The 16,527-nt window shown below is 51.7% G+C and overlaps 1 protein-coding gene across 2 annotated transcripts; it reads left to right on the top strand.

Annotated features, from left to right (window-relative positions):
• The first annotated feature begins 4,275 nt into the window (after nucleotides 1-4,275).
• On the top strand, nucleotides 4,276-15,383 carry MON1A (MON1 homolog A, secretory trafficking associated). 2 transcript variants are annotated; one of them, XM_069562319.1, is made up of 6 exons: nucleotides 4,276-4,558; nucleotides 10,514-10,653; nucleotides 11,912-12,397; nucleotides 13,337-14,102; nucleotides 14,858-15,005; nucleotides 15,084-15,383. In XM_069562319.1, exons 2-6 carry the CDS (start codon nucleotides 10,527-10,529, stop codon nucleotides 15,222-15,224), a joined length of 1,668 nt encoding a protein of 555 aa, XP_069418420.1. In that variant the 5' UTR covers nucleotides 4,276-4,558; nucleotides 10,514-10,526; the 3' UTR covers nucleotides 15,225-15,383. The 2 variants fall into 2 exon arrangements, with proteins under 2 accessions (XP_069418420.1, XP_069418419.1); XM_069562318.1 differs by lacking the exon at nucleotides 4,276-4,558 and adding an exon at nucleotides 7,619-7,764.
• The last annotated feature ends 1,144 nt before the right edge of the window (nucleotides 15,384-16,527 follow it).

Raw genomic sequence — 16,527 nt, forward strand, 5'->3', positions numbered from 1 at the left:
AAAGGAGTTTGGTTTCCGTAAGGAGGGAGATGGAAAGATGTTGGGGGGCTCTAAACAGAATAATATTGTGATTTCCAGGTAAATAGGATCCCTCTGGCTTCTGTGTGGAGAATAGGCTGAAGGTGAAAAGGGCAGAAGCAGGCCAGCTGGTTAGGAGACTGCCTGGAAAGATGGAAGAATGTGGGAAGAGCAACTATGGTAGAAAGAGGAGGAGCTCAGTTTTCGGTAGGTTGTTTTTGATGCCTAGTAGAAAAGATTTGGAGTTGGCAATTGGCTACATTTGCCTAGAGTTCAAATTAAAGGTCAGGGTTAGAGCTGCAAATCTGAGAGGTATCAACATATCACTGGTGCTGGTATCTAAAGCCTTGGGCCTGGATGAGATGGCTTTGCGAAGGAAGGAGTGAGTTATAGACTGGAGAGCAGAGTTCCAGCCCTGAGCCCTGGGGCACACCAGCACTAAGAGGTTTCAGGGAAGAAGAATAACACCTACACAGAACTGTGGGTACTTTGCTTCCCAAACTGGTACATTATTGGTGGATCTCTCCCTTATCACATAGTACTTTGTCCTTCCAAGAGGTAAACATGAAGGAACTAGTTATTTCTGCCTTATTCCCACTCTCCTTGGGCAATAATAATTACAACCCTTTATCACAACTCTGCTCCTGGCCTTGTGCTGACCCTTCATTATTTAATTTAATCTTCACAGTAACCACGTGATATCCCCTTTTGTAGTTATGGAAACCAAAGCCCAGAAAGATTAACTTGCTGCAGCTGGAAAGTAGAAGGTAGGGGGATTCCAACCCAGGTCAGTCCTACTCCAGGGCTCATGCTCTTGACAACTTTCCCCTTCTCCTTAGGGTGATGATGGAGGGTTTTCAGAGGAAGCATCTGGATTTTTTTTTTTTAACTTACACTGGCCCATAGTACTTGTAAGGCTGTTTATACTACCTAAGACCAAAAAGTATGAATTGTTTAGAAGAGCTGATCCAGAACAGTGCCCTCACCCAGAATGAGGAGTACAACATCCAGTTGCAGAGGTGGGTTGGCTTACTTTCGGCCCCTAAAATTCTCACACAGATGAACCCAGCAAAGAGGAAGGCTGCTCTGCTGCCTGTGGTTCATTGCTGCCTTGGTCACACTTGGGGCCATGATTCTTCAGCAATGAAAGTAGAGACTTGATCAAATGTTAAAATGAGAGACAGGAACCAGGAGAGATACAGGTGATACAAGGACCACCGATGAAATTTTCCAGCAGATTAGGAAAGACAGTTGCTTTACCAGGAACTGCAAAAGCAATAAAGGCAGGAAGGAAAACCTCTTTGAAATTTCCAGGAAAGGACTATTTTTATTATTAGTTCAGAATACTTCGTATTATATAATCTTGTATTTGTAGGAGGGGGAAACTGCTGAAGATGCTGAAAGAGTCATTAAAGAATTGGCCCTGAGTCACACCAGCAAAACAGCAACAGGGCTGGAACAGATCCCACCCTCTGGATACAATCAGGCCTTTTACTTCAGCTTACAACCTCTTCACAGCATCTCAGGTTCTGAAATGGCCACTCCAGTTATGGAATAAAAAAAGGAGAAATCTGTGGAAGAACAGAGGTCTTTTACCTTTGCACTTCCTCCTGGTGGCTCCAATGGTTAAGAATCTGCCTGCAATGCGGGAGAGCCAGGTTTGACCCCTGGGTTGGGAAGATCCCCTGGAGAGAGGAATGGCAACCCACTCCAGTGTTCTTGTCTTGTGAATTCCATGGACAAAGGAGACTGGTGGGCTGTGGTCCATACGGTCACAAAGAGTCAGACATAACTGAGCTAGTAACACTTACTTACAACTAGTTCTCATTACTGCTGCTATAGAGATGACACACTGCTACTGCTACTGCTGCTAAGTCACTTCAGTCGTGTCCGACTCTGTGTGACCCCATAGACGGCAGTCCACCAGGCTCCGCCATCCCTGGGATTCTCCAGGCAAGAACACTGGAGTGAGTTGCCATTTCCTTCTCCAATGCATGAAAGTGAAAGGTGAAAGTGAAGTCGCTCAGTCGTGTCTGACTCTTACCGACCCCATGGACTGCAGCCCACCAGGCTCCTCCGTCCATGGGATTTTCCAGGCAAGAGTACTGGAGTGGGGTGCCTTTGCCTTCTCCAGAGATGACACACTGGATCCATGCAAATCATGGGCTTAGACAAAACAGAAAGCTGAGATTTTGAGGAGCCCCTGACCTGGAGGTGCAGGTTAGCTTGGTGTTTGTGGCAAAGACCAAGGCTTAAAGGAGTGTCATACAGTGCCACAGAGCCATCACAGAATTGACAAGTGCTATTATCCCAAAGTGAAAGTGAAGTCGTGTCCGACTCTGCGACCCCATGGACTATAGCCTAACAAGCTCCTCTGTCCATGGGATTCTCCAGGCCAAAGACCTAGATTTATTTCTTTGTAATTCTATAAGCAAAAGTGACATTTAGGATGGGTTGTCCCAATATTCAAATGTAGATCAATAGGTAGATTAAAACAGAGGGTTTTTTTTTTTAAGAGAATTATGCTTTTAATATTTATTTGTTTTATTTATTTGACTCTGCCAGGTCTTAGTCGCGGCACATGGATCTTCGATCTTTGTTGCAGCATGCAGGATCTTTAGTTTTAGCATGTGGGATCTAGTTCCCTAAACAGGTATTGAACCTGGGCCCCCTACATTGGGAGCACAGAATCTTAGCCACTGGACCGCTAGGGAAGTCCATAGAGTGAAGGACGCTTAAGCGTTAGTTAGAAGCTCATGGGCTATATGGTCACTTGCTTGGCTAAGGAGATGCAATACTTCCAAGTGACAGAGGTGCTATCTGATAGAGCTGATGTGCTTGAAAGCAAGAATGAGACTCAAAGAAACCCTGAGGTCACCTGGAGACTGTTGTGGTTGGTTGGGTATGTTAGAAATCTTTAAATTTGTCTTCTTTGGGGATCAATTCTATGGGCTGCAGCTTCTGGTTAATGGAATGTAGTCAGCATATTTCTGTTCAAATCAGAGAATATGAGATCTTCTTGGCTTATACTCTTGTAATATGGCAGGACTAGTGAGAGTAAAACCATATCAGTGATATTTACTCTAAGGGAGGAAGCCTGTCCTCCTGAGCCAATGAGGAGAAAAATTACTGAGTGACCTGTGAAAACTTGGAGAGACTCCTGTCTCTAAGGATAGCTAAGGAATTGGGCATTTTCTCACATATTCTTAACTAAAAGGGAGGAGAAAGCTTCCCTTAAACTATGTGCCTGAGTTTAATAGCCCTGAGCAAAGCCATCTCTCATAAAAGGCCACAGCTTTCTCACAGTGTCAGTCACAGTCCAGTTTGTGCACGTGGGCTCCAAGTGGCAGTTGTCTGAGACTGTAAGAAAAGCCCCGGGGGCAGGGTTCCCCCAGATCCGGTATAGGACTGAGATGGAGACAGGACATTGCATTGGGGTGCTTGGAGCAACAGGGATAGTCAGAGGAGTGACTTTGGACTTTTTCCTTCATCCCTAAACTGTTGGGTGAATTAACCATGAGGCTATTAAGTAATTTAATTGCTTCAGAGACACATGAGCAGTATTGTTGTTAATCCCTAACTTGATTTCTTTAAAGTACTCTCCAAAAATAAAATTGTTGGGAAAGCTTTATGTTGTCCTGTTTGTTTTTTAAATCACTTTGCATCTAGGAAATTACAAATGTTCATAGGAGAGTTTCCTTGCCCTGGCAAACCACCTGGGAAGGTTTAAAAAAGATATGGATGCGTGAACCCATCCCAGTCCAATTAAATCAAAAGTTCAGGCATTTGTGTGTTTTAAGTTCTCCAGGTCATTCTATGTGCAGAATTGAGAACTATCGTTCTAGAGACTCATATATTAAAACGTGATTGAAAAGATGTCCTTTTAGCATCAAGCCGTGTGCCTACATCCTTTACAGCCAGTGTGGCCGGGCTCACTTATGATATTTATCCAGCCCGGAAACTTGCACTGTCCTTCCGCAATTAATGGGGGAAACTGCGCTAGGGAGGAAAGAATGTCCCTTTTCCTCAAAGTAAACCTCTTGTTCGCTGGGGCAGAGGGTCTGGGGAGTTTGGGCCTGAGATCCACCTGGCGCTATGGGTTTGGGGAAGTGTCTGACCTTGGCTTGGACCCTGCAAAAGGCAGAGCAGGATGCGGCCACCCCTGGCCTGGGTCAGGCCCAGCCTCGGGCTCTGCCCAGACCCGCGACCCTCCCCGCCCCGCGGCGGCCGTGCACTGCGGACTACATTTCCCATAATGCACACCAGGGGCGGGCAGGGCCAGGCCCAGCGACTGGAGCCGGGCCTCCGCCGCGAGAGGCAGGCGAATGCTGTCTTCCTGAACCGGCAATCGGCAAGGGGCGGTGGGAGGGAGTGGTGGCCTGCGCCGTGGCCATGTCTGCGTCCGCAGGGGGCCGTGGTCCTGCGAACCTGAGCCATCAGTCTGGGCCCGGCCGGATACCCATGCCCTCCCGGGGGTCCGGCAGAGGGCAGTGACCGGCAATCTCTGTGTTCTCTCCCTACCCCCTTCCCCGAGAAACAGGTGAGTCCGACTGCCAACCCACGTGGCCTGGGGGCGCCGAGAGACTGGAGAGCTGTCATCTTTGGAGGGAGGGGCTTGAAGACGGGGCCCCTACAGTCTACGTTGCTATTTGCGGTAGGAGCACTGGGTCTCTCTAGGGTCCCTTAGCCGGTTCCCAGCTGGGGAATACAAAAGCGAGGCCTGGAGCTCTTCCTTTGGCTGGAAGGGCAAAGTCCTATAGCCGGCAGTGCCCAAGGAGTACCCGCCCACACTTAACGCACACAGATTCGGCCGGGCAGAGTACTCTCAAAGATTGGCAGAGGTTGACTGTGGGGTGAGCAGGCAGCTCAAGGTGTCTTGCGGCTTGGGACTTTGCTCTCAAAGGTGCCCTGGCTCAGATAACCAAGCTGCCTCTTGTACCTGGTGAGCCACCCCTTTCTGGACTTGAGTTTGCTGCGGGAGGGTGAGCAGCCTTTGTCAGAGAGGGGAGTGGCCACCACCAGTGGCAAGTACCAGGCTATACTCTCACCACAGAGTAGCTATCCTGCTGAAGCAGCTACAGCAGAACCTGACCTGGACCCTGTCTGCCACACATCCAAGCACCCTGGTACCATCGTCCCAGACAGCCCACTTCCCAAGCATCAAGGCAGATTAGGGCACTATCTAAGCAGGAAGAGGGAGCAAGAGTGCTAGGGAGCCAATAGGGAGGGGTTCTTGCCAGGCCCTCCCACTCTCCAGACCAGGCACCTAGAAGAGGGAGGCATACCCGAAGGGCTCATTGAGCTAACTTGTTTGGTGACATTGCTCAAAGGCACAGCAGAGCACTTCTGGGGAAAATAGCCAGCCCTGGGGGCTTCTGGAGAGGCCGCCAGAGAAGGGGCCCCACGGGAGACTCTGGGACTGGTTCCAAGAGACCTCTCTTGTTTAACTGCTTCAGCCACCCAGGAGCTTCTGCCACACAGGTTATGGATCCAGTAGGGTTTGGGGTAGGGTTTGCTGTGAGTCATTCACCCTCTCTGCCTAGTTTTTTCCCGTGTTAAGTGTCCAGAGAACTGTTTGTTTCTTCAGGGCTTTTTCCTGGATCCCCAGATTGGCCTTGGAGATCTTGAGGTACTGCATGATCTCAAGTGGTCGGGGAACTGTTCAGAATGAGGTGCACACTAGCCCCAGCCAGCTGACTCTGCCCTGACCCCATGCAGGTACCATGTTGAGTAGTACTCAGTTATGCTGGAATTCAGCTCAGTTACCTGCAGTCCAGTGGGGTCAGTGGGAAGTGGGGCCACAGTACATTGGATAAGTGCTGTGGCCTTTGTTTGAGTCTTTGAGTCAGAGGCACAAGGCTACAGAGAGGGAGCATGTGGCAGAAAGGAGTTCAACTTGGGAGAGATTTCTGGGAGCAGCAGAGAACCAGTGGTCTGTCCCGCCACTTCAGAATGGAGAACCAGTGAGCCTGGAGGAACTCCCAACCCTAGGCCCAAAGGCATCTCTTTGTCCCAGCATCACAGATGGGTCATTTCAGGTCAGAGCCCACCTAGCTTCATGAGGTCAGAAGCACATTTCCCCAGGCCTGTTCACTGAAGGCCTGGCTCAGGATGAACAATCTCTAAGGACTAATTTATATTCCAGAGACCACTGGACCTGTATATAAGTACAGGTGCACATGGTCTGAATGTTAACTAAACATAATCATAATATGCTAAAGACAGCTGAGTGTGGACATGCCTACTCTGTCTCAGAGTAACCAAACTACATGCTTATCTCATTTAATCCTCACACAACCCAGTGAATCAATGCTATCATCATCCTCATTTCATAGGTAAGAAAGCTGAGACTTATAAAATCAAGTCAGGTTAATCCTGGTCCCTCTGACTCCAGAGCCATTTTTTCCCCGAACACTGAGGACAGATCTTCCCCACAGGCTGGAGTCTCCTGAGGCTACGTGGGAGCTGGGTGTTTTTTGAGGATCTTTCACCTTCTCCCTTCCAAAGTTATTTATCTGACAAGTGTTAATTAAAATCCTCCTGCCTATGGAGCTGACATTTTGCTACAGCTCACAGGGTGACCTTCGATGTAGAAAAATAAAATAGGGCTAGGGAGATAAGAATCCAGGATATTCCAGGAAAGCCTCTCTGATAAGGTACCTCTTGAGCACCAATCCGAAGGAAATGACAGAGTGACTCATGTAGATATTTGCCCAAGTAGTGGAATAGGTGAGGTGGGGGGCAGGAGAAAAGCAGAGTGGTGTGGTCCATGCAGAAAGTTCAGCAAGAGTGAAGTTCTGAAGTGAAAGAATACTCAGGAATTACGTTTACACTATACTGGTTGTTGCTGTTTAGTCACAAAATTGTGTCAGACTCTTTGTGACCCCCATGGACTATAGCCCACCAGGCTCCTCTGTCCATGGGATTTTCTAGGCAAGAACACTAGAGTGGGTTTCCATTTCTTTCTCCAGGCAATCTTCCCAACCCAGGGATAGCACCCACATCTTCTGCATTGGCAGGCAGATTCTTTACTGCTGAGCCACCAGAGAAGCTACATTATACTTAAGGAAAGCCCATGAAATTGGGTTGAAGCAGAGCGAGTAGGGGCAAGAATAGGAGATGAGGTTGAAGAAGTAATTGGGGGTGGTGGTGCGGGGAAGCACGTGTGGTCAGTGGTTCTTGTATACCACTGTGAAGAAGCTGGCTTTCTCACTGGGTCAGGTATGACTGTTAAAGAGTTGTGAGCAAAGAAATTACATGGCCTGACTTCTGTTTCAAACCAATCACTTTATGTACTATGACAAGGACAGACTCTCCAAGGACAAGGACAGAAGTGGGGAGACTAGTTAGAAGCCCGTGGCAACCATCTGCCAGAGAGATTGTGTTGGCCTGAACCAGTGTGGTAGTGGTGGAGGTGATGAGACATGGTCAGATTCTGATTGTGGGTGGTTCCCCCTGAACATCAGTAATATGTTTCATGAAAGTTGGACATTCTGTCCAGAATCAGTAACTTTGTATCTGTTGCCCACTTTTTTTTTTTTTGTCTTTTAACTTTTTTTTTTAATTGAAATACAGTCTATTGGTGATGGATAGGGAAGAAGGGAACACTGATGATCTGAGGGGGAGTCGACAGCTGCTGAAGCCATATGCTTGGGTAGGTGAGATGGGCTGGAGTGGAGGCGTTAGCCCTCAGTGGAGCCAGGATAGTTCATCCTCAGCAAGAAGAAGGAAGGCAGAGTCTGGCAGGTAAGGTGAGGTGGTGGTGGGCAGCTTGGAAGTTCTCTTTGTGACTTCAGTTTCCTCAGTGAACTAGAAGGAAGGTTCTCACTGATAAGAGCTGAGAGTGAGCATGGGAGAAGATGATGGAAGCTTAAGAAGGGAGATGATGTGAAGATATCAACTAGGGGAGTGGGCAAGTGAGTACACACAGAAATGCGGGACATGTGCACTTAATGCAGTGCTTCTGGACCCTCTCCTTAGTAAAAAGCACGTCCCAATCTAGGTCTCCATCTACGGAGCCAGGTCCAAAAGCCCTGGCTCCCCCTCCACCTGCATCTGGACAGACTCATCTGTCTGCAGTCATTCTCTTTACACAGCAATGCAGACCCCACCCTGGCGTTTAAGTTAGCTTGTGGAATAATGGTCTACAGGGTTCCTGGTATGGGCTGTGTCTTCCTGCTCAAGACCTGGACATGCTCTAGTTGCCTTCCCATCCACTGTCCTGGGCTCGGTGGTGTTGCAGTGGCTGTTTTGGCCTGTTTTGGCTTGCTTCTCTTGGTCTCAGTTTCAAAGGAGACCTTTCTGGATGCCTCCCCAGGCTTCTGTTGAGGCCACACAGCTTCTTAATTACTCTGGCCTTTTGTCAAACAAGGTGGCCCACACCTTGGTCTTCTGGGCTCTGACCCTCACTGGGAACCATCACTCTTGATTGTCCTGGTGGACAGGCTTGGGTGGGCCTAGAAAATCCCCAAAGGTAGATGTTCTCCCAAATAAACTTCCTTTGAAGGTTACTCAAAACACACTCTGTGTAGGGTGATGCTGTTGGCCAGTGGTCCCCCCTCTTAGGCCGTAGTGCTCCAGGAGCAGTGTGGGAATGGCCATCAGGCCAGTCTCTGGCCCCTGCCTCCCTGTCTGTCTGTTCTGCACATTGAGCTTCTGTAAAAGATTAACTTGAAGAAAGGATCCCATGGCTTACCGCAAAGATGACAAGAAGAAGAGCTTGAAAATCAGTTCTTTGGGTCAAGAGGGTGGTCAGAGAGAGAGGTCTGAGACACAGAGAAGCTGAGGCTACACCAATGCTAGTGATGGTGACACTGCCTCCCTAAAATCACTCTCTTCATGAATGTTTTTGAGCACCTACTTCATGCCAGGCTCAGGGTGGGGCCATTTGCCCAAGGTGACGTAGATAGTAAAGGGACAAGCCTCAGTTATTCCTTGCAGACTCTGCCCCAGGGCAGAGGCAGGGTCTCCTGGGCTCACACCAGCCCTGCCCAAGCCCTGGGCCTGCCTGCAGTGCCTGCCTAATCTCCCTGGCTAATCTCTGCTGCCGTTCTAGCCCAGACAGTCAAATCTGTCTCCCCTAAAGGGTCAATGCCTCAGATGGAACCTGTCTCCTGTCGATGGTATGTTGCCTGCCAAATGAAGACCCTTCAGCCTGTCATTCAGGGCCATAGAGGCTGAGCCTCAGTCCACCCAACTTCGTTATTCCTGACATCCACTCTCGGCCACATCCCCCTGACCCTGAGGCTGCAGGAGGGCTGAGAGATCAGGCTGCATCTGTCCTCGGTGTCCATCAAATGGGCACTGAGAACCCACATGTCCGCAGTTTGTTTTGACTGGAAAGGGGAGCCCTGGTGCCAGATTCAATAAATGCAAAATGCAAGTGGAAAAATAAGGCTCAGGCCTGAAGACAAGCCAGCTTGCTCTGACTCACTTCTTTCTTAGCACTTAAATATCAAAAGGAACTGATTGGTCAACTCGAGTTTTGAATGGAGAAGTATTCTTGGTAGGATGTACAAGGAAAATATCAGGATACAGAATGGTTTCAGCTCCAGCGCTTCTTTCCTGTCTCAACCTTGAGTGAGGCGCTTACACTCTCTCAGCCGCAGTTCCTTCACCTGTAAAGCTAGCCTGACAAGAGTGCCTCCTCAGAGGGGAGTGATAGGATTGGATAAAAATCCACATAAGCTTAGCATGCTACTGTGGCATTTAGGAGGGGTTAGCTGCTATTATCCTGCTCCAGTACTCTTGCCTGGAAAATCCCATGGGCAGTGGAGCCTGGTAGGCTGCAGTCCATGGGGTCGCTAAAAGTCGGATATGACTGAGCGACTTCACTTTCACTTTTCACTTTCATGCATTGGAGAAGGAAATGGCAACCCACTCCAGTGTTCTTGCCTGGAGAATCCCAGGGACGGGGGAGCCTGGTGGGCTGCCGTCTCTGGGGTCTCACAGAGTCGGACACAATTGAAGCGACTTAGCAGCAGCAGCGGCAGATAACATTTTATATACATTGTTTTAAAAAAGAGTAGAGGGAATTCCCTAGCTGTCCAATGGTTAGGACTCCATGCTTCCAGTGCAGGGGGCATGGGTTCGATCCCTGGCCAGGGTATTAGATCTCACATGCCACAGGGCATGGACAAATAAATAAATGTTTTTTTAATTAAAAATAATTTTAAAACCCTAGAAAGAAATATACTAAAATGTGAACAGTGAGAGATCCTGAATGGTGGGGCAGTGGTGATATTCCTTTCTATTTTTTTTTTTTTCTATTTTCCAAGTTTTCTACAGTGAATAGATACCATGTGTTCTTCCTTTCATAATCATCAAAAGAAGAGCACGCTTTTTTTGGAGGGCATATTCAGAACCCATTCCCTAGAGGTCTGAATTACTTGGGTCCTGGTGAGGGGTACTTTTCTGTACTTAAGCACAGTTAATTGTGCCAGTGAGCCCTGCCACTAGCACCTTCCCCTCAATGATGCCTTTGTTTGCTCCACAGGAGAGCCCAAGGGATGGCCGCTGACATGCAGAGGAAGAGAAGCAGCGAAGGCCCTGATGGCACGTTGGCGCCTTCTAATGGGCAGAGTGTGGAGAGAGCAGAGAGCCCCACACCAGGACTGGCCCAGGGGATGGAGCCAGGTACGGGCAGGGTCCTCGGGCACCCCCAGCCAGCTCACAGCCAGAGCAGCCTCCTGGGCAGTCTCAATTCCCAGCCACTCCTTTGCTCCCACTCATTCATGCATGTGTTCACTCCCTCACTGGCTATTTGTCATGAGCTGGGGATACTGGAGGGATCCAGGCTCAGTCTGCCTCCGGCCTTCCTCTCCATGTTGTGCCATTCGCCCTGTGATGTCTGACTGCCCATGTGGGCCTTCCTCCTCTTTCCTGGGCCTACAGGTCCCTCCCTGGCTCCCTCTCCCTCCCTTAGCTCTCACCTTAAATGTCATCTCCTCACAAGAGAGGCCTGCTCTGACCACACTCTGTATAGAACACTAGTTTTATAGGGTTGTATTTGTGTGTGTAGGTATTGCCCATCTCTCTCATTCACAAGATCGGGAGCTCTTTGAGCACAGAGCTGTGGGTACCCGTGTTGTACCCTGATGCCTGGTACAGTGCTGAACTCATAATAGAGACTCAAAATGTAACTGTTAAACTCTTCTGTACCAAAAAAAAAAACCTCAGTAAAGGAAGATCAACCTGGTCTCTGCCTTGGAGGAGCTGCAGGCTAGTGAGAGCATTCCACTGGAGGGGGTTCAGAGCCATGGGTCCCTGCATGGGCTTGGGGAGGTATCTCCCAAGGAGAGAGATTCATTGAGCACAGTGGGTATTCCATGTAGGGTGAGGTACTGGGCACACAGCAATGGGCAACCAGGTTCCTGCCCTTGAGGGGGAGCTCCACTGCAGTTGTGGAGAAGGGCAATGGCTGATAAGCGCCCCATGAGAAGTCAAGGAGGGGGTATGTGATAGAGAGCTTGGGGCTAGGGGCCAGGTGACAGGGCCAACTAACATCTTTGCTGAGAGCTGAAGTGTGACGGGAGAGCTGGCCTGGGAAGAGGTGGGAGAAAGCCTTCCTGGCAGAGGGAACAGGAGATGCAAAGGCCCTGAGGTAGGGGAGGGTATTCAAAGAGCAGAGGGCAAGGGACTATGAGATGAGAGAGGGACAGGCAGAAACCAGCCACCACCTCAGCCTGGAGGGATTTGGGTCTTATTCCCAGTGTGAGGAGACCAGTGAGCTGTAAGTCACATGACTTGTAGCAGACTCTAGCCGGAGGGAGCAGTGGCTTGCCTCATCACAACTGCCTCAGGCAGTCAAGCTAGAGCACTGTATGGGGCGCCATGCTGGTGAATCAGTCTGCCGGCAGGTACCACTCTAAGCTCCAGTGCTTTTGGCTGGCAGGTGCCGGACAGGAGGGCGCCATGTTCGTCCACGCCCGTTCCTACGAGGACCTGACTGAATCAGAGGATGGGGCGGCTTCTGGGGAGAGCCCCAAGGAGGGTGCCGGGGGTCCCCCACCTCTGGCTACAGACATGCGTCAGATCAGCCAGGACTTCAGTGAGTTGAGCACCCAGCTGACAGGTGTCGCCCGAGACCTGCAGGAGGAGATGCTTCCAGGAAGCTCTGAGGACTGGCCAGAGTGCCCAGGGGCAGCCAGGCGACCAGCTACAGAGCCCCCAAGGGATGGCGCTGGCGAAGGGGATGAGGAAGAGGCTGCCGAGGCCTGGCGCCGGCACCAGAAGCATGTCTTTGTGCTGAGCGAGGCAGGGAAGCCTGTGTACTCCCGCTACGGGTCCGAGGAGGCACTTTCCAGCACCATGGGCGTCATGGTGGCCCTGGTGTCCTTCCTAGAGGCTGACAAGAATGCCATCCGTTCCATCCATGCAGGTGAGCCCCCTGGAGGGGGTGCTGGGAGGTCTCCCTGGCGACACAGTTCATTCACAGCAGGTTTTGGACCCCCAGGGACTAGAGGGCTGGGATATACTGTGTGACCAAGTCCCTCCACCTCAGAGAGCCCCAGGTCCTCATCTGGGAACACAGGGAAACAACACTGACTGCCTCATAGAGCTGTTGTGAGGTTCAAAGGTGGCTTGCACATAGACTTTGCCCTTAGAGTAAGAAGCCTGGGGCGGTGACCAAAAAATCGCAGGTCTTGAGTCCACCCAGCTCTTGCCACTTAACTTAGCCCAAGAATGTGTGGGTTTTGTTTGTTTATTTGAGGGTTTTCTTTTAATTTTTTAAAAAAAATTTTTCTTTCCGTTTTTTATGGCTTTTTTTTTTCTATTTTTGTTTTAATTTTTTAAAAAATAATTTTTTTTTGGCACACTGTAGGGCATATGGGATCTTAGTTCCCCAACCAGAGATGGAACCCAAGTCCCCTGCAGTGGAAGGGCAAAGTCCTAACCACTGGACCACCAGGGAAGTCCCAGGAATGTGTAAACACACTGTCCTGAAGTGCCTCCCCAGTCTATGAAGCCGACCCCCTGGTAGCTCAGTCAGTAAGGAATCTGCCTGCAGTGCAGGAGACCTGGGTTGGATCCCTGAGTAAGGAAGATCCCTTGGAGAAAGAAATGGCAACCCACTCCAGTATTCTTGCCTGAAAAATCCTATGGACAGAGGAGCCTGGCGGGCTACAGTCCCTGTGGTCGCAAGAGTTGGACACACACACACACACACACACACACACACACACACACACGTGCGCGAAAGTGGCAGGCTCCAGCCGAGAAAGCGGGGCTCTGAGGGTGCTGGGCCAGGCCAATCCGGGCGGGCTTTCCCGGGAGAGGGGCTGACGCTGATGCCGCCTCCATGCATCCACCCCACCAGATGGCTACAAGGTAGTGTTCGTGCGCCGGAGCCCGCTGGTGCTGGTGGCGGTGGCCCGCACGCGGCAGTCGGCGCAGGAACTAGCTCAGGAGCTGCTCTACATCTACTACCAGATCCTAAGCCTGCTTACGGGTGCGCAGCTGAGCCACATCTTCCAGCAGAAGCAGAACTATGACCTGCGGCGCCTGCTCTCAGGCTCCGAGCGCATCACGGACAACCTGCTGCAGCTCATGGCGCGAGACCCCAGTTTCCTGATGGGGGCGGCGCGCTGCCTGCCCTTGGCGGCGGCGGTGCGTGATGTGGTGAGTGCCAGCCTGCAGCAGGCACGCGCCCGCAGCCTGGTCTTCTCCATCTTGCTGGCGCGCAACCAGCTCGTGGCCCTCGTGCGCCGCAAGGACCAATTCCTGCATCCCATCGACCTGCACCTGCTCTTCAACCTCATAAGTTCCTCCTCGTCCTTCCGCGAGGGCGAGGCCTGGACGCCAGTGTGCCTGCCCAAATTCAACGCGGCTGGCTTCTTCCACGCACACATCTCTTACCTGGAGCCTGACACGGATCTCTGCCTGCTGCTTGTCTCCACCGACCGCGAGGACTTCTTTGCGGTCTCTGACTGCCGCCGTCGCTTTCAGGAGCGCCTGCGGAAGCGCGGAGCGCACCTGGCGCTCAGGGAGGCACTGCGTACACCCTACTACAGTGTTGCCCAGGTGGGCGTCCCCGATCTGCGCCACTTCCTGTATAAGTCAAAGAGCTCAGGACTCTTCACCAGGTGAGGGCGGGCCTTGGGGACACTGCTGGAGGGAGACAGGGGCGTGGGGAGAGGGCGCCGGTTGGGCCTGAGCCCTTATGCAGTCCTGAAGCTGACCACCCCTCTGGGAATGAGCCGACTTGCTGTGTCTGTCTGACTCTGACCCTAGGGAACCCCACCCCTTATCACCCTACTCCCCATCAGCCTAGACCTCTCTACTTTATTCATTTACCAGAAGGCATTGAAATACCCAATTCACCCAGGGAAGGAAGCTTACACCGAGGTCTCCTGGGTTGCTGGCCCTGGAGCTACTCTGCCTTTGTGGTCAGTTTGGTTCAGCCGGCAGGCAGGACTCCTCCACCTCCTCCAACAGAAAGGCTGGGGCCCGATGAAGCCTCTTCTATCCTCCTGTTACCCCCTTTTTGGTCCGGAGGGTTCCCAACTCAGTTCTCCTCCTGTCCTGTCACTCTCTCTAGGACACCTAAACTCAGATTGGCTTCTCCACAGGGAGGTTCCCCAAAACTGCCATGAACTTGGGGGCGAGGGGAGAAGAGGGCTGCAGTCTGGGTGGACTCCCAGGGCTCCACCCCACCCCACCCCCACCCCTGTCCTGGGCAGTCTTCAGCAGGGAGGAGACAGTGTCTTGGTTGTGGGTGGGATGGCATCCGGAGGGTAGGCCACATGGTGGAGTCTCCCTGGCTAGGAATAGGCATTTCTGGATTTCCAGAGAAGCCAGTGGGAGTCATTCCTTTGCGAACCCACTCCCCCATCTCCAGCCCTGAGATTGAGGCCCCTTACGACAGTGAAGAGGAGCAGGAGCGGCTGCTGGGCCTCTACCAGTACCTGCATAGCCGCGCCCACAATGCCTCCCGCCCCCTGAAGACGATCTACTACACCGGCCCCAACGAGAACCTCCTGGCCTGGGTAAGGTGGCCGTGGGGTGGGCTGGGCTGCCTCGGGGTCCTGGGCATCTGGATGACCACCCTGTGCCCCCTCCTCCAGGTGACGGGCGCCTTTGAGCTCTACATGTGCTACAGCCCACTGGGGACCAAGGCGTCCGCCGTCAGTGCCATCCATAAACTGATGCGCTGGATCCGCAAAGAGGAAGACCGCCTCTTCATCCTCACGCCCCTCACGTACTGATGAGAATGTGTGTGGGCGCAGCCCCCCTAGGCATACCGGGCTGTGGAAGCCGTGGGAGCCTCCAGGTGGCACTGGCCTGTCTGCTCCCCCTCCCCCTGCTGCAGCAGGCAGCAACTGTGGGGTGGTGTGTGCATTAAAGTGCTTTGGGGAAGACACTGAGGGGCCTTGTCACTGGTTCCTTCATTCACCCTCTCTCACTCACATACAAACCCTGGCTCCTCCTCCCTAAGCCCTGCCCGTGCTTCCCCATGTTCAGGGGCACATGCACATTTTTAAATAGAATTCTCTTATGATTTTATTTGATTTTATTATTTTTTAAAAATTTTATTGGAATATAGTTGCTTTAGCACATGCACATTTGAGCCTCTCTTTCCCCTCCTTCGCACAGCATCACATGTGCTCAGAGTCTGCCCCTGGGCTGGGCTGTTTTCATTCAGCTGGAGTCCTGCCACATGTAAAGAGTTCTCTGGGACCCCAGTGGCCTTCCCCCCCAACCCCCTGTGAAGCCTCACCCACACCCCAGTCTGAGCCCCTGGTGTGTCCCCTGTCACTCCTTGGTAGGATCCCCAGTTGTGTGCCCCCAAAGACTACCCAACCACGTGGGAGCCCTGGCTGATGCTCTGCTTAAGGGGCTGCTGTTGTTCAGCAGGGGCTGTGCTGAGTGAGACAGGTACAGCCAAGAGGGGAGGGTCTGAGCCCTGGCATGGCTGGGAGCCCTTGGTGAGGTGACCTAGTGCTAAGCACAGGCAAAGTCAGAGTCCAGCCTCGCTCCAGCTGTAGGCCTCTGGGAAAACTGTCCCAGCTTAGGCTTCCTCATGAAGGCTGTCCACCTCGGCTCCCCTACCTCCAGCCAGCACATTCCTCAAGAGTAAGCTGGAGAACCTGGAAGAAGACCCAGCTGACCTCTGGGGTAGGAGTGGATCCTGCCCTAAGAAGAATAGCCGATGCCCTCTTCAGTCACCTGGCCCAGTGTCTGGCATGGCCCAGCCTACATGGGTCACCATGAACATCCCAGGAGGCTCAGAAGTGAAGGCCCAGCCCCATTCACTCAACATGAGAACTTTTCTGGACAGAGCCCAAGGCACAGTGCAGAAAGCCTCAACCTTCCTGCTAGAGGCTCTCTCAGTTATGCCATAGTTCTACCATCTCATTGGCCAGGGGAGCAGAAGACCTCAGAAATACTTATAGGAGAATAATGTCCACAGAATATGGTCTTCAGACTATAGAGTGAATCACCCTTATGTGAGTCTGAGTGCCGGACCAAGACACTCTGCCGCTAAAACCAACCCATGCCAGAGAATGT

Source organism: Ovis canadensis, chromosome 19, assembly GCF_042477335.2.
Source record: "Ovis canadensis isolate MfBH-ARS-UI-01 breed Bighorn chromosome 19, ARS-UI_OviCan_v2, whole genome shotgun sequence".
Taxonomy (NCBI): Eukaryota; Metazoa; Chordata; class Mammalia; order Artiodactyla; family Bovidae; genus Ovis; species Ovis canadensis.